Below are 25,012 nucleotides of genomic sequence, written 5' to 3'. Positions count from 1 at the left end.
GGCTTTTACTTCCTTTATGCAATCTGACTTCAGGTTGAGAGGAGGGTCCAGGCAGGAAAGGAGCTTTCTATAACTCTTTCTTTTTAACCAGTCCCCCCAGCTACTTTTCCACCTATGAGATAAAAGATGTGGGTTCCCTTTATATTTTCCTCTTTCAGGAGAAATTCAATTTTTGGAAGGGGGCAATTTTTACCAGACTGCCAAAGCAAGGATACAGTTAAACAGTCTCCCACCCCCTTCCTAACCACTCCCTAACCACTGAAGGCCTTATATGCAACGTCACAAGTTAAGAAACATATGTTTTGAGCTAGGACTGAAGTTGTGCATTTGGTATAATGAGGGCTGATTGATTAACTTTAGAAATGTTTCTAGCTTATTTTTTTAAAGTAGATTGGTCGAAGCTCTTATTTAACAGAATAAGGCCTGAGATAGGGAGCCTGTAAAGTGATTTAAGGTTTCAAAGGAAGGAGGGCATCAAAGAAGCAAAAAGCCCACAAGTCGTATTTCCCTGCCTCTAGCCCTCTTGCTTCATCCTTTGACACCAATGGAATGGGTTGGATTCTACCTACTTAATAGTTTGGGGAGATGTTATGTCATCATTTTCCTTTTAGTCTCCAGTCAGGTTGCACAGAAAAACATGACCTGAAAACAATAAGCAAGAATGTCTCACATCAGTTAGCGACTGCCTATGCCTGTCTATGGAGAACTACCTTACCAAAATGAATCTGAATGAATGTAACTAGTCTATCATCGCATAATCCATATTTCTATGATTAGCATATAATATATTAGATTTATTCACTGCAGATCTTTATATTGCTTGTTTCTATCTTCTAATTGTCTTTTTTAGAAGCAGGATTGCAAACATCAAAGCGTAGGCTCCCTTATTATGGAATACGACGGTGTCTGCTGCTAGCAATTAAGGAAGATTTTCTAGATTCTGCAAGCACCAAAGCCAATTAGTATTATGCCCTTTTCATAAGTGTTAGTATACTGACAGACTGATAATGAAAGATTTTTCCAACACTCTGATAAGCTTTCACTATTCTCTGTACTTTATTTAATCAGAGTTGGCAGACTGAGAGAATAAGCAGTGTATGAACAAATGTTTCAATAACTTTCCAGAAAATCAGACTGTGCCTCTCTGCTCCAAATTGCTACTTATAGAAAAATTACCATACACTTATTCTGAACTCACAATTGTTAATGCAGATTAGAACTGCCAGTGCAAATATTGACTTCCACTGATATATACAGCCCTTTGCACGTTTTATGTATGTACTAGCTGATATACCCAGCATTGCTCAGGCCCCCTAAGATATATTTCCGAGAGGTGATTATCTTAAAGTAGTAGGCCAATGCTAGGCCTGTGAGTTAACTTTTAAACGAATTACATTTGTATGTTTTTTTTACCTCTCTCGCCCTCACAACAAGCCTGCAAGGTAGGCTGGTGCTAGAACTTTAAAACAATTTTATTTTTAAATTCTCTCACCTCCGACACATGCGGCTTTTGGGGTGCCACCATGATTTTACTTGTCTCCACAGAAAACATAAAAACTACAAGTCCCAGCATGCCTTTCTTCTCGGTGCCGACGTGCCTAATGGGAGTCGTGCCACTGAGGTAGCCTCTTACCCCACTCTGATCCAACATGGAAAGGAGAGCAGGGCAAAATAGCTGCAGCCAGGTTTACAAATAAGCCCTCTTGCTCACACACATTCTTAGGCTAGTGATTTGTGGGTGGCACACTGACAGCATGGCAAATGACAATAATCTTATATACATAATGTATGGTTTTGTTCTTTGGTTTCTTTTTTCATTTTCAGAATGCATTTTCTGTTCTGTTTTGTTTATATTCACAATAGAAAATATTTTTTTGATTAAAAATATTAAAAAACACAGAAGAAAAAGAATCAGCTCATATCCAAGTGGATTTCCTTGCAACCTCGATGACTCTTTTTTGCCCAAGACAACTTTTTCTTCGAAAGCAAACAGCTTCCAAATCCTAAACCATTGTCACCTTCAATTAATGGCAATTTATCCCTAACCATTCCTCATTTTGAGAAATTTTGTCCCTAGGCTTGAAGGCACCATGGAGCAATAGACAGCTACAGTGTCTTTCATTTGGCTCCTTCTTGTCTGGTGGGGGGAAAAGAGAAGATTTAATAAGCTCTTTCCAGAAAAACATCTTGCTATTGTGAAGGAAAGTATTTTCATGAGATTTCTCAATGCTTTTCAGCCTTTCAGCATTGTACAGATGAAAACAGGGACACTCCTGTGTATCTGTGACACTATTTTCAAGCCAACGGTCTTTGTCTGAGCTCTCCTCCTCCCATTCTATATTACTTTACCTTCTATGTGCTGCATTCATTTACGCTAGCAACTGCAGTGGATTCTAAAACAGGGCGTCTTAGCAAGAAGTTTTTAAAAAACACACACCAAAGAATATTTAATCATTATGAGAAGGTAGAAGAAAAATAGTCCATGGGCATTTTGTTTGCCTGCATTTCCTTGTATGTGCACTAGAGTAAAGGTGCTACTCAGAGTTTTGGGGAGTAGGCTGAAAATCAGAATAGCTCTATTGCATGTGTGCGTGAACATCAACAATTTTAGAACGCCATCCCAAAAAACAAAGCAAGAAGGCTTATTTACCAGTGACAGGTCAAGAAAATAGAGACTATCCTAGGTTTTAAAAAAGAGATAGTTGGAGCATGTTTTGTAATACAGAGTGGGCAGAAATCAGTCTTGCGGGATCTAGGTGGTTTTTTTTTACTGGAACCTCAAGATCAACCAAGTAGAGTCAGGTGCAAAAGACATACATGTAGGCATAGATAAACATGCATGGGGAGAGAAGCAACTATAAAGTATGCATTCATTATCCACACATACTGGATTACTGTGAAGGGGTTGTGTTACTCTGTGTTAGAGAATAGCTTTTTCATCTATACAATTAGTGGTAGCATTTGTTTATTAAAACGTAAATCATCCTCGCGTCAGTGGCCACTTTTGCACAGAATGGTGAACCAGGAATACTGGCTGTCTTACTATAAACAAGCTGCATGCTGGTGCACAGACCCTGATCACTCCCATTTGGCAGCTCACCATGATGTCAAATCCCAGGATCCTGGTTTGTAGCTCTTAAACAAGCCAAGTTTCATAAGATATGAACAAACCCTGGTTCCTGGTTTCAGTTTTCATGGTAAGCTTTCTATTTCTGGTTAATTTAACTACTAGGCTGTTGCTAGACGAGGGTTTAGCCGGGGCTAATACCCTGGCTCACCCCTGTGCATCCAGATGATGCACAGGGGATCCCGGGGTCAGCCCGGGTTAAACCCTCCCTTGGCCAGGGATAACTGGCACCGGTTGTGGCCTGGTATTTCCGCAGCCCCGGCCTAGCAAGGTTCTAGCAAGGCCCCTAATGTGGGAACTGCAGACACAACCAGTATCTTAAAAAGACACCTCTGTAGGGGGTTTGCTTATATGTAGTTGCACTTCTAATTTAATCAGTTAAGAAGTCAGTGAAAAGGCAGGTGCTTAAAAAAATAATAGGACTGGAATTTGCTCTTTGCTTATTGACAGTCACTTTGTTTATAGATTACTTAGATATGAATGTCTTTTAGAAGCACAAAAATTGAAAGGTTATGTCCTGCAACAGTTGATGATATATGTTCTTAGTCTTTCATTGTAGCAGGTAAATAGGTTGCATAGAACTAGTAGAATTTTCAAGCCCTCCTTTGTTTCTAAATGGGAGTGAGTGACCTTGATGTTCACTCAAAGACAGGTAACTGAGCATTAATGGAAGCACTAGGCTTGCAGACTGCTCAGCCACTTACACACCTGGTTGTAATTCATTGTCAGACAGTTAGGATGAGTAAGTGCCTTGGCTGGTACTTATCACAGGCAGTAAAAGGTGAAAGTGAGGAGGCAGAGGAAGGTGAATGCAATTTGTTTACCACTTGCAGTGTAAAATCATTCCTTCGCTTGCATAGGCTTTGGACACTTTGGAGAAGTATTGTTGAAAGTAAATTGGAGATTTCTTTTGGAAAAGGTCATAATATTATTCTTAATGTATTTTTCCTTTCTTTTTCCTCCTCAGTCTTCTTCATCAATACTATGGTTTGTTCAATATGTTTCTCAGTATGCCCTTTTATTTAGAGTATTTATTAGCTTAGAGTACTTGTTAGTTTGCAGGCTTGGATCATTTTTCCTAAAGCAAAGGGAAATATATTTAAGAACTGAAATCAGGTATAGATTTAATTTTAAAATATTAAGTTCTCTCTCTCTGGCCGTGTTCAGACATGATAACTCATGATGGGTTAATAAGCTAGGCAAAGAAGCTTATTTTTTGAAATAGTCCACAGTCCACCGCCACACGAATGAGCTAATAAACTACTGTGTGTAATTTGACTCTGAGTTGCTCTGGCCACGTGACTTTCTGGGCAAGTGATTTAAGCCACGGAGCCCAACAGACAACATGATAATCCACAGTGGGTTAAATGCAGACCATAGTTCATCACCATAGCTTATTTAAAAGAAATAAGCTACTGTGGATTCAAAAAATTCCACCAGATGACATAATAACCCACGATGGGTCCTGGTTGAAGTTATTTTACACGGACCTTTGCCTCATATATTTTTGCATGTCGCTCACTACTACCAGAATGTGTCTATAAGGGTTTATTTTAATTGCAAGGACAAACACTGCTAGCTTTATAGATACTGAATAAAACTCTTACCTGAAGATTGTTGGATCTACACCTGGACTTTTGTAACAGTGACTAAGATAATTCCTCCTTAGCTTCTGGCAGCTGCTCTGCAAAGGTAATCCAAAAAATGCTGAGAGAGTATTCATGAGAAAGGTTGCTAGGTACAAGTCCTCAAAATGTGCTGCACAGACTTTTGCATTTTATGCATTCCTGATCTACTATTTCTGTGAATTATACTGTATACAATAACACAACTACTGTTATATAGTAGATCTGTCACTTATTACCTAGGAACTGTGAGGGAAATGATGATCATCTGACAGGGCCTATATGTGTAAATCTCTTTTGTGTCCTCTAAGAAAATACAAGATGAGGCAGGCTATCCATGTTTTTTTATCTGTTGAAATATTCCAGTGCCCCTAAAACTCCTCAATTAATGCGGAAGTAAGAAAATGAGGAAATTTCTTCCTGATCATATTTGTATCCTTAGCAATCTTGTAGTCTGTATGAGGGTTCATACTGCATGGTTAGGTCTAAAAGCAGTTCTAGTATACCAGAGCAAACACTAGGCCAGAATAGAGATCATTGAGGATTTTATTCAGCCCACAGTTTGAAGCAAATCAGCCTGATTTGCACTTTCCAATGTAATACACAGATCAGAACAGTTTTTCACACTCCTTTAAATTTTGTGATACAGTTCTTGGCTCAAAAATCACACCAAAAATTAACATATTTCTGGGTAAAGTGCATAGAGTACATTATGTCACAAATATTTTTAAAACATCATGTGAATTTTCATGACTTAAAAAAAATACACATACATTGATGTGGAAATGGGCCGGAATGGCCTTTTGAAACCTGAACGAACTGAAAACAGACTAATCTGTTCATACCTAGGCTAGAACCTTCTCCCTGACATACAGTAGTAATTTTGATACGGTAGGGAATATTTTATGTGGAAACATTTAAAGGTTTGCTCTACAGTTGCAGTTTTAAATGGTACAGCCCAGCAAGAGAGAGACTGTGTCAGTTTTAGTATTATAAGAGTGAACTTTTACTAAGAACTACATCCTAAACCAGTACAGATCAGACTAGAATGCCCTCAAACATGAAGCTAGTTAGTTGTGCTACACGCTTCCATTTTGGATAATTACGTAAATTTCTACAATTTACAACATCACAAACATCTACATATGAACACTGCTCTGTTCACCTTCGTTATTGATTGTCTTGGTGTTTAATGATGCAATATCCCTGATACAAATGCCAGAGAGCTTCGGCTATTGGGCGGTATAAAAATGTAATAAATAAATAAATAACATCAGTGGAGTATTCATCCACTGAAGGGCGGGGGACCATCCTAAATTGGAACTCAAAACTTAAGCTTCACTCCCCCAGTTCCTTGCTAATTTGCAGGTTGATGGGGAAACTGTCAGAAAACTTACATTGGCCCACCCACAGGTTTCTAGCAATTTCCCATCTTGTCCGATAACATGGGGTAAATACAGATGACCGTACAGATGCCCAACTTAACACGTGGGAAAGTTTGCCATTTTCTTAAATAAGCTCAGTAATGTAGTTGACCATGGCTGGTCTTGAATTATGTGCAGTTTCTATGGATGAGCACAACTCAACCTATATAGTCCTTTTGCTTTGAAGTGAAGACATTAGTTATACATATCCCTTCATGCAATGAGGGAGTACTTTGGTGCTGTTTCCTAGATGTTTTATTTATTTAGTGGAATTGTATCCTTCTTTTTAACTTAAGTCTTTCCAGTATTAATAAACTGCTATTAACACATTATAAGCCAACCACTCAAAACAAAACTAGCCCACCTAGAGCAGGAACCAGGTGCCAGGTGTTGCTTTTACCTGCCTGCCTCTCTTCTCTAGAGTCTTTCCCACAAGGCAATTGGGATGTGGGGGAAGGAAGGAAGAGAAGACGGGGCTTGTTTATGCTGTCTTTAATCATACAGATAATGGTGTATGTTTACATTGGATTTTAAATATTATATGCAATGTTTCTAAAATGTGTTTTCCTGTCTAGTTCCACAGAGAAGTGAGAATGAGTCTGATTTAATTTTGCTATGATAAGACACACATTCAGTATGTCTTACACATAATCACTCATGGATCTCATTGTAATTCCTGGACCTTCTAAATGTGCACTGTACTTTTCTCTTAAGAAAAGCTAGGAACACATCTTGACGTCTGTATTCTGAATTGTAGCTGAATTCTACTTTTCATGATAGAAGTTTGCTTTCAATTGTGCGCACATGGTGTTTCTTAAAAAGCAAACACATCACATTTTTTCACTTCCACAGCAGTAATAGTCTTGTAGAAGCTGCAGCACTGATACATCATTACTGTAAGCACTAAGAAACTGGTGTTCCTTTCATTGTTACTGACAATAATTCTGATGACAGCTGTCACCACACACCAGAAAATCAGTTCCTACGTCCAGGTGGCATCTCCTGTCCCTGAAGGAGGCTTATTTTGTTCCCTCTTGGTGGGGAAAATAATCTCTTTCAAAGCAGCTCTTTCATCACCTGTCCAGCTGTTTTGAGCGGTATTTGATTCTTCGCCAGCAAAGAGCTTTTACTTTCCATAATACCCTTGAAAGCAGAGAAAGTTGGCCTAGCACTTTGTCTTACTGTGTTTATTATGCATTTCTGTCCTATTGGTCTTAATTGCCATCTAAAAACAATTGGTACGTTAAGCTTAATTGAGAAGCATTCTCTTGATTTATTTTATTTTGCTGTTGCAGATAAGAAGGCAAGGTGGAATACAGTTACTGGTGGACCTGTTGGACCATCGAATGACAGAAGTCCACCGTAGTGCCTGTGGAGCTCTGAGGAACTTGGTGTATGGGAAGGCCAATGACGACAACAAAATTGCTTTGAAAAACTGTGGGGGTATTCCAGCACTAGTACGATTACTCCGCAAGGCAACAGATTTGGAAATCAGAGAACTGGTCACAGGTTTGAATAACTTTCATTTATTATATGCCAAAGATTAGATAGGAATAAGCTTGGAATCCAATGCCCTTGAAAAGGTGGCTAGCAGAGCAATGCATTAAGTTTAAGTGCACACAACTTCTGTGTTGGATTGAGGCTAAGATACTTTAACATGTACACTTCGAAATGTGTAAAAAATAACAGTGAGTGAGGACACTCTCGTACTTGCGAGCATATATTTCACAAACATGTGCTCACTAAGAAGACAGGTTGCCTATATTTTCAGATATAGGATTGCTACTGGGTAATGTGTGGAATAGCAGGTTTTGTGGTATGGTAGTTTGAGTTTTGACTGCAAATGATGCTACTGTTTCTAACGCTATCTTGGGAAGGATTAATGTTCCCAAATCATGAAATGTGGTTGGTGATTTTTTGGGGGGGAAATCTTATTTTAATATAATCTGTAAATATTCAGAATATTCTTTTCCAATTACTCAAACTTTGTGGATCACCCCCTCCCTTTTTTAAAGACATACTTCCCCCTCAAAAATAATCAGATGTGCCTCAAGTTTTCCTCACTGCAGGCTATGTGATTCAGCTCCAGTTATGGATTCTAAATCTGGACCATATATATATGCATACATATACATATATATGTCTTAATCATCCCACCTTTCCTCTCTTACCTGATAGACAGGATTAATTAGATTCTTCTTGTCACAAGGCAAGTGTGCTACATGGTATTCAGGAACTGCGTCCTGCTGACTGACAGAATTACTGGCAGGACCAATAAAGCAAAAAAAGTTTCTCCCTTTCAAATATTGCCACAGTGCTTAGTTGTATTGTCTGTCATTTTTCTCCAGGGAGCAGTCTGCAAGCTTACACTGAACAAATGAGGAGCAAAGTGCTAATCATCTTAATCAATTAGCATTTACAATGAAAGTCTCTGCATTATCTGGTTATATGAGAGATGGATAGTAATACAAGACAGATATCTAGTAGACAAGATATTTTTACTTTTTTAAAGCTGTAATGGCCTTTTCTCTCTCGATATGTTGTATTCTTGAAACATCGTGGTAATATGGAAAACGTAACAGTTAATAGGGTGTTCAGTTCGTTCCCTTTAAATTGTATTATGTTTTCATTGACTTTCTTTCACAGAGCAAGGCAGAATATACAGTAGTAGTGGCTGAAACACAAACAGTATGCCTGCTAAGTATATTAGTTGTTTGTGCACAAAAGAGCAATAGAAACACACAGGCCCAATTCACGTGTCACGATAGCCCACAATTTTTAAAAGTTCTAGGTTATCACGAATGAGACAGCATGCTGATATACAATGCTTGATCACTCTCGCTGTAAGTTGGAATGGATAAATCAGGAGTAGCCAACATTTTGGGCCCACAGGCACATTTGATATTTTGTAAAAGTGTCCTGGGCACCACTACAAATTTCTGTGATGGGGTGTGTGCAAAATCTTGAGTGTGTCTCTTTCTCTGGGTTCTCACTTTTCTTGCCCCCTTTCTCTAGATGTTTACCTTTTTGCCCCCCTTTCAGCATTCTCACTATTCTTGCCCTGTTATCTAGATTCTCATTTTTCTCCCCACCCCCCGCCTGTTCTATGGATTCTTTTCTTGCCCCCTCCTCTAGATTCTCCCTCAGCTTTCTTGGTGGGCTTTCCCCCCGCCCCCTCAAGCCCTTTCCTCATCACTCCATTGAATTTAATAGAGATAGGGAAAAGTGACACCATAGACATACTGGTGAGTGTGGTGGTGGCAGGTGCCATGTTGCCAAACCCTGAACTAAACAAACTATGGACTTCTGGTTTGTCAGGGGAGAGATAAGCCAGAGTTCCTAGTTCTCATGTAAGCCTAATCAAACTATAGACAGAAGTTCCATAGTTCATTTAGCCCACACGCTGCCTTGATCACAGTAAGTCAGATGACTAAAAAAATTTGAGTTATCATGACATGCAAACTAGGCCACAGGTTCTTGACATTTCTGTCTTAGGAACATTGTGTACTTATTATTTTTAAGCCTTTCCCAACTAGGTGTACCCTCCTGCTGGCTGGTGATGATGGGAGTTGTAATCCAATAGATCTGGAGGGTACACCAAGTTAGGTGTTGGACTAGTAGGCAGAAACTCTGCTTGTGGCCCTTTCTAAATGTAGCCAGATGCTAAGTTGCAGGAGTACATCATGCCTCCCTGGGTTGACTGTCTTTTAGTATGCAGCCTAAGCAAAAGTGACATGATCTCATAGTGTGCTGAGTCATCGAAGGGTCACATGGGCAGACCATGTGATAAGGCGCTTTTTTTTACAGACACCATTGTCTGTATCATTGTATCATTGTTGCCATGATACAAGCATTTTGCAGTAGCGCTTGCAAGTTTCATTCAACCTTCGCTTGGTGCCAGGAGAATTTTAGCCCAGGGTGCTAAACTGAGCACCCTGAGCTACACTGAGGGGAGATCTCTAATACGTTTGTTTGTTTGTTCGTTTGTTTGTTTAAAATATTGCTAGGCCACTTTTACTCCCAAATGGCTTACAACAAAATAATCCAATATAATAAAAACTGATATAGTAGTAGAATTCATAAAACCAAACTAACAATAATCAATAATACATCCAGCCTAGATAATATTAAAAACCTGCAACACAATTGCAGCTACTAACAGTCAGATATAATCAAGAGAATGAAAAAGTAAACAAGTAAATCTTCAGAGCTTTTCTTAAAAGCCTGTAATGATGGAGACTGATAGGCCCCTAATGGCTTGGGACCGCAATACCTGATGGAACGCCTCTCCTGACATGAACCTACCCATACACTGCTCTCAACATCTAAGGTCCTCCTCCAAGTGCCTACTCCGAGGGAAGCTCGGAGGATGGCAACAAGGGAGAGGGCCTTTTCGGTGGTGGACCCCTGACTGTGGAATGATCTTCCCGATAAGGCTCACCTGGCGCCAACATTGTTATCTTTCAGGCGCCAGGTCAAGACTTTTCTCTTCTCCCAGGCATTTAACGACATTGAACAACGCTAAGTTTTTTTTTAATGGACCCCAGAACTGTTGTTTTAAATGGATGCTGCTGTTTTTATACTGTTGTTTTTATGTCTCTGATGGTTTTTAAATTTTGTATACTTTTAATGTTTACTGTTTTTAGCTTTTGTGAACTGCCCAGAGAGCTTCGGCTTAGGGGCGGTATATAAATGTAATAAAATAAATAAAATAAATAAATAATAATGGCAACTCATTACAGTAGTGTGGAGCCACTGCAGAAAAAGCCCTCTCTTGTGTACTTGCGCAGAAATTCCGACTTCTGTTTTTTGAATTTTTGCATTTAAGTTAACAAAGAAGCAACAGTATTATGCTCTAGTCCCAAGGACAATCAGAGTTCTCTGATTCAAAACAAATGGACACAGCAGGAGGATGCTGTTGCATTCATGTCCTGCTTGTAGGTTCCCATTGACCCCTGGCTGAGTACTGTGTGAAAAGAATGCAGGACTTAAATGGACCATTGGTGTGATTCAGCCTGGCACGTCTTAGGTTCTTATGTTTAACTTGAGAAGAAATTATATGTAGCTGCAGGTATACACATCAGAATCAAGTAATACAATCCCCAAGTTTATCATTGCAATATGATGCATTATTTATTTATTTTACTTATGTTACTATTCCTTGGAAAGCTCAAAGCTGTTAATGACCCTGTACAGACAACATGCTAAGCATTTTGAGCTAAACATTATGGCTTAGCATGTTGTGTGAACCATGTCTTAGCGAATTGTGTGAACCATTACTCACCTTGGTAGCTACATGACCATGATTTAAACATGCTTAATAACCATTTGCTGCAAAAGAGTTACCAGCCTAACCATGACTTAGCATGTTGTCTGAACAAACCCTATGTGAGGCTTCCAGCATTCTTTCATCCAGCCATAGAATAAATTCATATCTGTTGAATTTAAACAGTTCTACAGTAGAGAGTCAGCGTGGTGTAGTGGTTTGCATGTTAGACCAGGACCAGGGAGACTAGGCTGAAGTCCCCATTCAGTCATGAAACTCAGTGGGGTGACTTTGGACCAGTCACTGCCTTTAAACTTATCCTACCTCCACAAGTTGTTCCTGCCGCTTGTTCAATGCAGTATAGCACTTTCAGGGCCAATCGCCAAAACCAGAAAAAAAATCATTTCTGGGAGGGGCAGGACTCTAGCATCCTCTGGCGCAGACTGTAACTGGCAGAGCTGGCCACATGTGGAAGGCCCCAAATAAATACTGTTCTTAAGTATCTTTTATTAGAGTTTACATTAAAACATTATATGACTTAAGAGCATCACACAAAATACAGTGAACAGTTCAGAGATTACCAGTTTCCACTCTGGCCCCTAAAATTCTCATTTTCTCTGAATTTACATGCCTAACCAGGTTACGGCAATTATGCCATCATTAAAAGGTTTCAAATTAACATAAATGGCATGAAGACTATTAAGCTCAAAATAATTAGAGTTGACAGAAAACACATCTGAGACTTCGAGCATCAGAGCTTCTCTAACAAACCTGTAGCCAGGTGGCCTTTGTCCAGCCTTTCCTCTCACTCCCTTCACACTTTGATCTGAGCATCAGCTTGGATAATTTAGGCAGAGGCAACAGAAGAAAGTGTCAAAAGAAGCAGTCAAATGCCTAAGATAGTCACGCATCTTCATAATACGAGATTATAGAAGGAAGTTTTAAATCCAGTTAAAGTTACTATAGACAGTGAAGAAAAATTGTATTCATCTGGGCTCCAGGCAGGCCTTCTACCTTGTGGACTGATGATAGGTTAGTAATCTGTTGAGATTGTGTTTCCCTGATTAGCATTTTGTTTTAACAGTGTCCACATTTTGCATTGGGCAAGGGCTGAAGTGCCAGCATACGTTTATTCATTTATTATTTACAATATTTATATGCTGCTCCCAATCCAAAAGATTTCAGAGCAGTGAACAACAAATAGAATAAAAGAATAAAAACACCATATTAAAAACTCATATTTTTAAAAGAACGAAGTTCTGATAAACCCCGAGATCTGGTAAACTTGTTTAGCCCCACCTATTGACATTCATGAAGGACCCTCTTACTCCATCTTCCCCAGTTATGAAAGAGCAGGGAGCTTTGGCTCAGCTCTCTCTATAACACTTCAGCTAGTCACTTCTCTTTGTGTCTTCCCCTGGCTCATATATAACTGAGGTATTCTTTTTAAATTTTAGAACAAATTAATCTCTAGTGCCAAAAATCACCTGAAATCGCTACCATTACAAGAAGGTATTGATCAGTTGCTATCAGACTTGAATAAAAAGTATGCCTTTTCCACCGCAGCTGTGTCTGTTTGCATTATCTCTCACTAAATAGTGGATTTAAATTATTCTTCCTTTCTCCCAAAACCTAACCTAACTGGAATCCCCAGATTCATTATCAAAAGCAATAAGGAAAGCTAGTTAACAGCGCCATTCATTGTCCATTCATAGTCCCAGATGAGTGTAGCACGTAATACTTTCAAACTGCATGAAGGTGTGTGTCTGAAAGACTATTTAGCAAACATAATCACAGTGATATAATTATAGGGGGGAAATGTCAAAATATAATAGACGGCCAATCTGCAGCCAATTATAGAACAGAAAGTGATATTAAAATGTGAGTGCCTGAGGCATACCTTTTAGTTTATTGAGATGCAAATAAACCATTACAAATTAAACAAAAAAAATGACATAAAAAAGGAAAATCAGCTAAATCTTCATGCCGTGTTCCATGTAAAGCCATAGAGTTCTGTTGGGGGAGAGAGAAAGAATCACCAAGCACCAGTTTTAAGTTATAAATGAGAAATTTGGCTAAACCAGAAGTACACATACAGTATGTATGGCTCGGGGTGTGTGATTCACTTAATGTGGAAGAAAACTGATAATTTCAAAACCTGCTTTCCAAACCCTACTTTAGTCTGATAATAGACCAGATCCCTTTTGGCCAATTTTTAGATATTTAGTTTTAACGTATTGAAAATGTCTGGGAAGGGCACTCATTGGAGTGCAATGAAAGAAAAGGGGTCTGTAATCAGAAGAGCAATTGATGGATGGCAGATGCAACTCTACTTCTTCATTCTGTCTTCTTACTCTAATACAAAAAAGTGTTGTATTAGATTTGCCCCATTATTCCTGCATTTCCCACCATCACAGAGCAAGGGCAAGGACACATTTTAAACTCCTTATCTTGACTTTTAGATCCCTGAACTCTTCCCTTCCCAGTTATTCGGTGGAGCTCGTTGTATGATATGTTCCTCTTAGAAGAACTCGGTCCACAGATTTCGGCCTTATGGTGGTTACTTGGACTAAGGTGGCAAATTTTAGGCTCTGAGCATTTTCACATCTTACCCCATGGTTGTGGAACTCTCTCCCTCTACAACTTTGTATGGAACCAGAGTTGGACAAATTTAGACAAGACCTGAAAACCTATTTGTTTGAGTAGGACCCATAGGTGTTGGTGTATGCAGTGAGGAGAAATCAGTTTGTTTTTGAGTTTTCAGTTCTTTGGATTTTTTAATTGATTGGTTACGAATTAGTTCAATTTTTGGTAAGTAGTTTATCTAATGTGTATTTATTGGGTTTTGTTCATATTACTGTGTTTTGTGTATTTTGGTTAATTGGAATGTGCTCTGATAAAGAGCGAACTATTATTATTATTATTATTATTATTATTATTATTATTATTATTATTATTATTAAAATATAAAATGTATGTGTGCTATATTTGAATCTTAACATTCCTCCAAGGAATTCAGGAAAGTGTACTTGAGCTTTTCCTCACTTTGTCCTCACAGCAACTCTCTGAGGTAGTTTAGCCTGAGATACCATGATTGGCCTAACTTCACTCAGTAAGCTTCATGGCTAAGGGTAAAACATTTTAAGCCCTAAACGGCTTGGGGCCAGGCTATCTGAAGGAACGCCTCCTCCCATATGTACCTGCCTGGACCCTAAGGTCATCCTCAGGGGTCCTTCTCCGCGAGCCCCTGCCAAAGGAAGTGAGGCAGGTGGCTACCAGGAGGAGGGCCTTCTCTGCTGTGGCACCCCAGCTGTGGAATGAGTTCCCTAAGGAGGTTCGCTTGGCACCTACATTATATTCTTTTAGACGCCAGGTGAAGACCTTTTTATTCTCCCAGTATTTTAACAGTCTATAAATTAATTTGAACTTGCTGTTTTAAATTTGTATTTTAAATTTGTATTTTTGCATTGCTGCTGTTTTTATCTTGGTTGTGCTTTTATATTGTATTTTATATTATGGTTTTATACTGTTGTTTTATACTTGAATTGTCTTAATTTTGTAAACCGCCCAGAGAGCTTCAGCTATTGGGCGGTATAGAAATGCAATAAATAAATAAATAAATAAAATTACTCAATACTAGGGATGCATGAGGATCCCTCAGTTCAACCCCAAATGGATCAAGCACTTGCAAGTGGGCAGTTCAACTGCTTGTAAAAACTTGAACCTTTTCCAAGTGCTTGGTTTAAGCATTCACAGAAAGACGCTCCAGCTCCTTGGCAGAGCATCCTTCCCTGTTGAAGAAAAATACTTGGACAACAGGTTCCAGCAACCCCAGCAGGAAATGATGTTATTCATTTCAATTTCTGCTTCGGAGAAGGTCTTTTGACATTTGCCTTGTTCAATTCCTTGCAACATCTTTAATTATGCATAGAGATATGCAATATTTGGAGCAGGTAAACCTTTCTCCACTCGCTTCTACTCCCTCCAAGCTGTTTTTCCCTTTGCAGGGTTTTCCAACTGCATAATAGGAGTTGGGACGAGTGGGTTTGGGTGTGATCTGTTGATCCCCAAACTTCCACTATTTAATTAAATTAAATTTGATGCACATGTTACTCTAACACTCAAAAAGACTTGACTCAGAACAATGACTCTTGCAGAGCTACAGCAGGTGACCTTCTCTGAGAGCAAGTAATTCTGGCATGTCTATATATTGGCGGAGATTGCATGATCCAATTTTTCCTGTTAAAAACACAGCAGAATTACATGCCCTTTCAGGAGTCACACATGAGACCACATAGGATTATTATTTTTCCTCCCAGCATACTAATATCTATTGCAAGTATTGTATCCAGCATATAGTCTGAGGCTGTTTTATCTGCCTGTTCTATTATGCTAGCAGCTTTGCATTATAACACAATAGTACAATTTGCACGACACGACAGCCCACCATGGGTTATTAAACCTACAGTGATGCTGTGGCACATGCAGCCACCATTTTGAATATGCAACTTCCTCTCTGAGATTGTTGAGTCATGCAAAGCGAGCGTAGGTTACCTGAGGGTTAAACAACCCATGGTCTGTTTTAGGGTTCCTTAACCTTTGCAGAACCCATTGGTTGTTTACCCTTCACAAGGGTTGTTTAACCCTCACATAACCCATGCTCACCATATTTGCACAACACAACAACCCTCAAGAGGGGGTTGCATATGCAACCTCGCACCTGCAGGCATCACAGCTGCTCCGGGTTGTCCAGACCCAATCATTGTAATCCACTAGGTAGAAACTCAGAGCAAACTTAAGCTGCAGTGCAGTGAATGAAGTTTCAAAAAACCGGTAGGGAGGCGTGGTGGTTGTGCTATAAAGGTAACGTCTATTGTTGGTGAATATTGGATTATTGGGGGACTTTTTAGCATAAGAAGATTCTTCCTACATCTGAGATTTAAAATTAAGATGTCATTGTTTATAAAACTGTTGTGATTATGTCTTTTTTTTTTAAGTGAGAATTACAGCTGTGTCACATCTATCCTATTATTATTATTATTATTATTATTATTATTATTTATTTATTTATTTATATAGCACCATCAGTGTACATGGTGCTGTACAGAGTAAAACTGTAAATAGCAAGACCCTGCCGCATAAGGCTTACTGATTGCTAATCAAAGAGGATAGCATAAAATGCACAGGGAAAGAACAAGCTTGAAGAACAAACTTTCCTTCTTGAATAATTTTGATGTGGAATCAATCTAATCCCAGATTTATTTTCGCTTCAACACTTGCGTAGCCATAAACTAGATTAAAATTTATAGCACTCCAAATGAAACTATAGTTGTATCCAGCATTTTATCCACTGACATAACACATTATGTCTGCATTCTCAAAGGTGCAGAGGTTAGCCTTCTTATACAGTATGTCTTCCCATATTTGAGATCTGCAGCATCTTAGGCCTAGTTCTTACTAAAAGCAAATGAGAGGTAAGCCTGGGCTATACCACTTCAGAGTGGAGGGAGTGAAGGCAGGAATTCACATGGCTGAATGCTCCTCCATATATTTTTTAAAATAATAACATTCCTATGCTTAGCAAAGTAGCATATCATCAGGGAGGAAGTTAAGCTACAAACCTAGCTTACTTTATAGAGAAGCATTCATTCATTCATAGGAGGCTTCACCTCCCATCTGAAGTTGTTTGCCACCTAATCTGCTGTTTGGGAGTAGTAAACCCTAGAGAACAGGGGTGTTTCTCCTTACGTTCACACCAACCACTATATTGCAAATATAGACACTGGGGAAGGACAGTGGTGCTTCCGTTCATGTGATGAGGAAACAGCGACTGCTCTTAATCGTAAACTCTCACTTGGCAGAAGAAATACCCTCTTCAGAAAGCTCAGATGACCATGTCAGCCTTCAGTTTACAAATTCAAGGTTCAAGAGTAGCATTTGTAACCCATAAAAGTTCTTGCTAATTTATTAAAATATAAATAAACAACGAAAAATTGTGCTGCACTTGACCCTTGATGATGGTGATGATGAGAATTTACAGTCATAAACTTGGATTCGTCTGAATCATTTCTGAAACAGCTTGGAAAAAACAAATGCAGGGAGGTTGCTCACACCCCACCTCCACCAGTTCCACAACCTATTCAAAGCAAATGTACCTTACCAATACAAAATTACTGAATCAGGAGCCACAGAAAACTACATATTGCATGAATCCTTGTAGGAAATGGTCTTAATTGGACAACCTGGTGCCCTCCGGGTGTTTAATACTACAGGTCCCGTCATTCCTCACCAGTGGCCAAATTGGGAGAATTTGATTTCAAACTCGCCAGTTCTTAAGTTCATCCCTATCATTAATAGTTATTGCAAATGTGAGTAACAATTCTCCACAATGTTCCAACGGCATTTCTTTAAATATATGTAAATTCAGTTAATTCAGCAGGAGAAAAAAATGATAAAAGGCAGTGTTTCTCAAAGAGGGCATTTGTGCAATTATGATAATGTAATATTTCCATCTTTACTTTTTTGGTAAAGTATTTTGACATTTACAAGTTGGTATTCAGCTTTGCTTAAAAAGAATTACGGTTGGATAGAGGATGTCTCATGTGTGGGATTTTTAATCAGTTAATCAACTAAATAAGTTTCTGCCAAAGTACCCTTGACATTCACTTAGTTATTGAAGTGTATAAACACAGATGTGTAATTTTTATTGTGACATCAACTGATCATGGAGAGATGGCACGGCTATTTATAGTAGCCTTAAACTCTTTCATTTTAAGTGAACACAGTATGTAAAAGAGAAGTTCTTATTCTCATGGTTCTGGTGGCCCTTTTATGGCTTAATCATAACAAACAGCAGCATAAGTACCAACAATCCCATCAGTGGTACCTATACACAGTCAGAAAACATTATTTTTCTATGGCAATAGAGGCCACAGCAAATGAGCTCATAGGTTTGCTTATTTTTTATTTATTTACTTACTGCATTTTATTCCACTTTTCAGTCAGTTATTGTCAAAAGTCACTTTGTGTATCCACTGGGTATAAAGGCTGCATAAAAATACATTAAATGAAGAAAAACAAAAGCCCAAAATTAGTGGGCAAAGGGAATTGCAAAAGTGCAGTAAATCGGTTCTCCAAAGTTGGACCTGACATGTGAGTTTCAGCACTACTCTTAGCAGAGCCCACCCCTGCAAAAATCTCTGCATCAGCTTATAGGCAAGAAGAACGAGAGGTTTGTGAAAGGTTGTTCTATTCACAGATAATAATAAGCTGTTTATTGCTACATGTGAACTGGACCTGTGTGTCTTCTGTTTGCTCAAGTTCTGTCATACATGTACCCATCTGCTGTGGGGAGGGGGGACTTTGTACTCCTCAGAGAGCTGTGCCAGGTTCATGGAGAAGATTAGTTACTGGAGGGATTAGAAATGTAATAAATAAAGCAACAATCCCTGGGGCATATTCCAACAATCTTACTGAAGCTAAGCAATTCTCATTCTGGCCAGTGACTAGGTGGGAGATCACTTGGGGATCCTAAATATACCCCCTTCATTTTCTATGATGTATAAAAAGTGAATTATAAATGTAATACATTAAATAACTAATTTCTGATTGGTTTTTTTAGCCACACCTATTAGCCATGATAGCTAACACACTTGATCTTAGCCAAAAGGCCGAGAAGAGAGTGCCCGCTCCTGGGCTTTCTGGGTGCTCTTATGATACTTTTGTTGTTTTTCTTCTGTAATAACACTCCTTTCTGTTTCTATAAGTAACACCAACTATGGTTTGTTTCCTTCCTTCTAGGAGTTCTCTGGAATCTGTCCTCTTGTGATGCACTAAAAATGCCAATTATCCAGGATGCCCTTGCAGTGTTGACCAATGCAGTGATCATTCCTCATTCAGGATGGGAAAACTCCCCACTCCAGGATGACCACAAAATTCAGCTTCATTCATCACAGGTGCTGCGCAATGCCACTGGGTGCCTAAGGTGAGTTCTGATAGCTTAGGCAGTAGATATGTTCTAATGCAGAATCCTCTTTTCCACCCCTAGCCTCCCAGTGACGTTGACCTGGGAGTTATTCTTCAATCACCATCAATGCCACAAAAGGGTATATTACAGAGTTACCCCATATCAAGTATTTAGAAGTATCCTCCACTGGTGCCTACCTGAGATTGCAAAAGCATCAGGAGTACCTGATAGACCACAATACATGGCTGATGGGCAGTGTTGTGTTTTGGCTTGATGGGTTGTACATCATGCAGGCCTGTTCAACACCTTGTTCAGTGCATTAGTTTTCATTTCTTTGAACCTCCTGATATAGTATCAGTCTGACAGAAAGGAAATACAGGTATTTGCACAGCAAAAATGTAGTAGTATGTGAGATCCAGCAACTCGCATGAGTGAGCTGTAAAAAATTATGAACAAGTGTCTTTTCAAATGCAGATGAGATTGTATTTAATTCAGGATTTCAACCCTGTGTGGCGAGGTGATATTTGCCCTGTCCTGGACGGGGTTGCACTCTCCCTAAAGGATCAGGTCCATAGCCTGGGGGTGCTCTTGGATCCAAAACTGTCACTTGAGGCACAGATGAACTCAGTGGCAAAGAGCACCTTTTATCAGCTTAGGCTGATATACCAACTGCGCCCTTATCTGGATGGAGATAGCCTAGCTACAGTTATCCATGCTCTGATAACCTCTCGTTTGGATTACTGCAATGTGTTATACGTGGGGCTGCCTTTGAAAACAGTCCGGAAACTTCAACTGGTACAAAACGGCAGCACGGTTACTAACAGGGACTGGCCGACGAGATCACGCCAGTCCTTTTCCAGCTTCATTGGCTGCCAGTCCAGGTCAAAGTGCTGGTATTAACATTTAAAGCCCTAAACGGCTTGGGGCCAGGCTATCTGAAGGAACACCTCCTCCCATATGTACCTGCCCGGTCATCCTCAGGGGTCCTTCTCCACGAGCCCCTACCAAATGAAGTGAGGCAGGTGGCTACCAGGAGGAGGGCCTTCTCTGCTGTGGCACCCCGTCTGTGGAATGAGCTCCCTAAGGAGGTTCGCTTGGCACCTACATTATATGCCTTTAGACGCCAGGTGAAGACCTTTTTATTTTCCCAGCATTTTAACAGTCTAAAAATCAAATTTAACTTGGTGTTTTAAATTTGTAATTTTGCAGTGCTGCTGTTTTTATCTGGTTGAGCTTTTATATTATATTTTATATTACGGTTTTATACTGTTGTTTTATACTTTGAATGGTTTTAATTTTTGTGAACCACCCAGAGAGCTCCGGCTATTGGGCGGTATAGAAATGAAATAAATAAATAAATAAATAAACAAACAAACTGGTTAAACAAAACATCTGGGTTAGTACTTGCCCATGGTTTTTATTTATTTATTTATTTGTTTATTTATTACATTTTATATGGTTTCAGCTGAATAATCTGTGCATCAATCAATGGGTAGGTGATTGGGACTGAGGGGTAGTAGATAACTTTAAATACACCTTTATGTGACCTATGCTAGTCGTTGCTGTTTGAGGTTGATGGATAAAGATATTTATATGCCAATAGAATCAGTATGGAAAAGCAGGCACAATGGAAAGGAGTTCCAACACAAATAGTGTTGGTTCTCTAGAAGAAGACTTGCCAAGTAATTGGCATCCTGCTTCCAATATGCCTCTGTTGGGGGGAAATAATTATGCAGGTTTCAGCTTATCTGGATGCTGTTGGCTTTTCTTGGAAGGATAACTGAAGGCATACATATTTCCTCTTAACTAGTATCTGATTGTGCAATGTATCTTCAGACTACGGCAGGATCTACACGACTGCTTTATAACGGTTTTGACAACTGTTCGGGCCCAGAACACATTACATATACGATTTTCAAATGATTTTCAAAGTGTTGTATCCTGTTTGGTGTAGATATGGCCCTGTTATCTGTGGTGTATGTCTCGTTGATGTGGTGGGAATGGCTGGCATTGGATTGATGTAGAGATTACATAGTATATACAGTTTCTGCAGCCGAAACTCTCCCCACGGCCTGAGTTCGATCTCAGTAGAAGCTGGTTCTCAGACAGCCGGCTCAGGTCGACTCAGCCTTCCATCCTTCCGAGGTCGTTAAAATGAGTACCCAGCCAGCTGGGGGAAAGGCAACGGCGACTGGGGAAGGCAATGGCAAACCACCCTGCTACAAAGTCTGCCAAGAAAACGTCAGCGAAATCAGGCGTCCCTCTAGGAGTCAGCAATGACTCAAGTGCTTGCACGAGAGGTTCCTTTCCATTTCCTATCAATTTAGGGTCGCTTTTATGTGTGTGGTTTCATAATGGTGTAAGCTGCATGTGCAATGAACAATGAGGGGCATAACACATAAATAGATATAACTATGAAATCTAACTTTCTATAACAAATCTAACTTCACATAATCTTAAATAAGTCAAAATTTAATACTCTTTATAGTTGTATGTGGGACGTGAGGATATTTGCTTAGTAATATGGAACTGTAGAGGAGAATACTGGAGAGCATAAAAGCCTTCTATGCTCATCAAAACCAGTCAGCGGCCACAGTGCTGGCTCCTGGTTTTGGAGGGCCTAAGACACGTTCAGTGGTCTTGCTTCTCACTGCCATTGTCACCAGCTGCTGTTGCTCTCCTCTTTCTCAGAATTTCTACCACTTACTTGCTTGGTAGGCAGAGAGCCGGTGAACAAGCAGGCAGTGGCATCTACTGCTTCTCTTTCAAAGCACTGCCGCTGTTGAGATGAGAGGCAGATGAACAAGCAAGTTGCAGTGGTGAAGAGGAGGAGCAAGTTCCCGGGGGCTCCTGTCAGTGCACCCCTGCTGGGATGTAGGTCCCTCAGCAAGTGGCCAACCATGCCTACCCTTGACGCCAGCACTGAAGGGCTACGCTTGTTTACTAGTTTTGAATGTTTGCAGCAAATTAGTGTCTACAGGATTGGCGTCTTTATTATTGTTTCAAAAATGTTAACACTGTATGCAGATTTCACAAATTTGGATTGCCTGTGCCTTCACTTTAGAGTCACTTTAGAGGCTTTTTCTCAGTGGGTTGTTATGCCAATTCGTTTCATATGCATATCAAGATTTAGGCCACAATTCAGAAATCCATGGGAATAACAACACGCAATAAGGCTTTTCACTTTTCAATGTTTTTGTTTTGCTTAAAGAACAGCAGCCCCCACTCTGCATGGCAGATACCTTTTGAAATGCCAAAACATTTGCATAATGTCTGCAGAGAATTCAACAGCAGTTTGTGAGGCGCAGGGATGCCGCTGTTCCGAAGAACAAATGGTGGAACTCCTGCTGAGCATGTTCACGTCCTTCACTTCCTAATGAAGCTCTCCATATTATGGCTCTAGGCTACCATCTTCAAATGACTGCACCAGTACTATTCCCTTGCACGCTCCACAGAAACTGCCCAATAGGACTAGATGGATCGAAGTTTGCACTGGATGTTGTTGGAACATCTTATATAGCTTATCCAAAATCAAGCTGTCTTTAAGTTGTCTAACAAAGATTGTGGGTAGGCAATTTTACCGCATTTAGCATTTGTGATGAGAATGCTTTCATTCATGTTTGTCTTCTAGACCTGTTTCAGGGCCATTTTATACACTTAGCAGGTCTGCATCACTTCAAGCTGCTGGCAGGGTGGTGGATATTGACATGATGGAATGCTTCCCTGTGAAAAGAACTTAACGTAGAAAATGCTAGCATATCAGAAATGAGACTTCAGTATAGCTTTTTTCCTGACATGCTATTTTTCTACATCCTGGGTTATTGTTTTTTTCCATGGAGAATCAAAGATGCAGCTCCCTTGAACTTGTGCATGTGTGCATGCATGCTCACGCATGCCAGCACCCTGAAGTGGTACAACCCAGGAAAGACTGCTGCTTGAGTCTGCTGATAGTATAAACTGGACCTTAATTCTCCTTCTAGGAATTCCTAAGTGCTAGGAATTCCTTCATTAGACTTGAATCCAGAAGGCGCATCTGCTCATCCACCTTTGGACAGAGGGAGGAAGCTGATTTCTTCTGACTTCCTCCCTGGCTGCAACCTCCATAGCATTGGGGGGGGGGGGCAGGCAGACATGAGAGGTTGTAGCAAGAAGGAAGTGGGGAAGCTCTGTTGCGTGCATGCGTAGAAGCATGAACTAATTCGCTAGATCAAAGCCAATGCATTTTTATTACAGTCGTTTATGAATTCCTATATGTGTCTTAACTGAATCTCAGTAAATTCAAACAGCGTTCTTCTTTTATGAAGACTGTTGAAGCTTCACTGATATTTGCTTTGATACATACAGTTGCACCTTTATTCTTCCTGTGAACAGTGTTCTTTGCTTCCTCTTCAAAACCAGAATGAGATGACTGATCAGGCACTTGATATTCATTGTGCCATGTTCATCATCTGCTAAACTTAGATAGGAAGGCATAGAGCTGTCAGGAGCTGTCCCTTTTCAGCATGCAACTCCTTTGCTGAGGGACTGCAGTATTTGCTACTGGGCCAGGTTTAAGGCTTTAGTGCAAAAAAAAAAGCCCTAAACAACTTGGGACCAAGATACCTGAGAGAGCACCTTCTCCCTTACCAACATGCCTGGTCATTGAGGTCATCTGAGGGCATGTTCCAGTGGTTCCATGTGGACCTACGGTCCAACTGAAGTCCACCAAGAGAAGAGCCTTCACTATGTTGCCCCCCTCTTCCTATGGAATTTATTGTCTTTGGAGTTCACACAGGTGCCAACATTGTATTGCTTCTGGTGCCTCCTGAAAACATTGTTTCAGGAAGTTTTCCTTGAAAGCTGCGGTTTTATGAGAACTTTGTTTTTTAAAAATGTAATTGTTCTTTTAAAAATATATTTTATTCTATTTGTTACCACTCCAAAACCTTTTGGATGGGGAGTGGTATATAAATATTGCAAATAAATAAATAAGAATTTTTGATAAACTGTATAGTGGTTTCAGTTTCATATCAAGAAGGTCTTCCTCTGTATTTGTAGCATGTTGCGTCTGTAGAAACATGACTCTGACATTTAGCATCATAAAGCTGAAAATAAAAAGGTCCCAACTCATAACCTCATGTAGATTACTGAATGCTATATGTAATGTCTGTTGCTTATGTATATGCATTTAGATTAATCTCAGGCCATCCATGTTTTCTATGAGCATCAACATTTATTAAGATTACAAATACATGAAAGGCCTCGACAATGCTCAGGCAAGGACTGAGGGAGCCTTATGTTGTTTTACTTTTAAATTTCATAGGTGAGAATTCCCTACAATTCTCTTAAAGGAACAATACACCACATTATATTTTTTCTAAATTGATCTTGTGAGCGTAAAGATTTTATGGAGAGGAGGTGGGGGAGTAAAAGATCCCTGGAAAGGGGACAGACAGAAAGATTCAGTTTGTGACGGAAAGAAAAAGAAAGAAAGAAAGAAAGTTGCTGAGGGTAAAACAAATGCATTTAACAACTAAATTCTTTTCTAATGGGTGTGTACTGAATGGATTTTATTATTGTCCATTTCTTCTATTCCTTCTCACCATCGCTATTGTCTGAATCAGA

At 39.6% G+C, this 25,012-nt stretch overlaps 1 protein-coding gene across 3 annotated transcripts in view; it reads left to right on the top strand.

The window, feature by feature from the left end:
• Window positions 1-25,012, top strand: part of CTNND2 (catenin delta 2) — a 636,702-nt gene that overhangs the window by 490,301 nt on the left and 121,389 nt on the right. For all 3 annotated transcript variants that reach the window (XM_063130230.1, XM_063130228.1, XM_063130231.1), the window contains 2 exons: window positions 7,472-7,685; window positions 19,243-19,426. In XM_063130230.1, coding sequence (XP_062986300.1) covers window positions 7,472-7,685; window positions 19,243-19,426 — 398 coding nt within the window. The remainder of the gene's footprint in view (window positions 1-7,471; window positions 7,686-19,242; window positions 19,427-25,012) is intronic.

This window comes from Elgaria multicarinata, chromosome 7, assembly GCF_023053635.1.
Source record: "Elgaria multicarinata webbii isolate HBS135686 ecotype San Diego chromosome 7, rElgMul1.1.pri, whole genome shotgun sequence".
Classification (NCBI taxonomy): Eukaryota; Metazoa; Chordata; class Lepidosauria; order Squamata; family Anguidae; genus Elgaria; species Elgaria multicarinata.
This window is presented reverse-complemented; position numbering and strand designations above follow the sequence as displayed.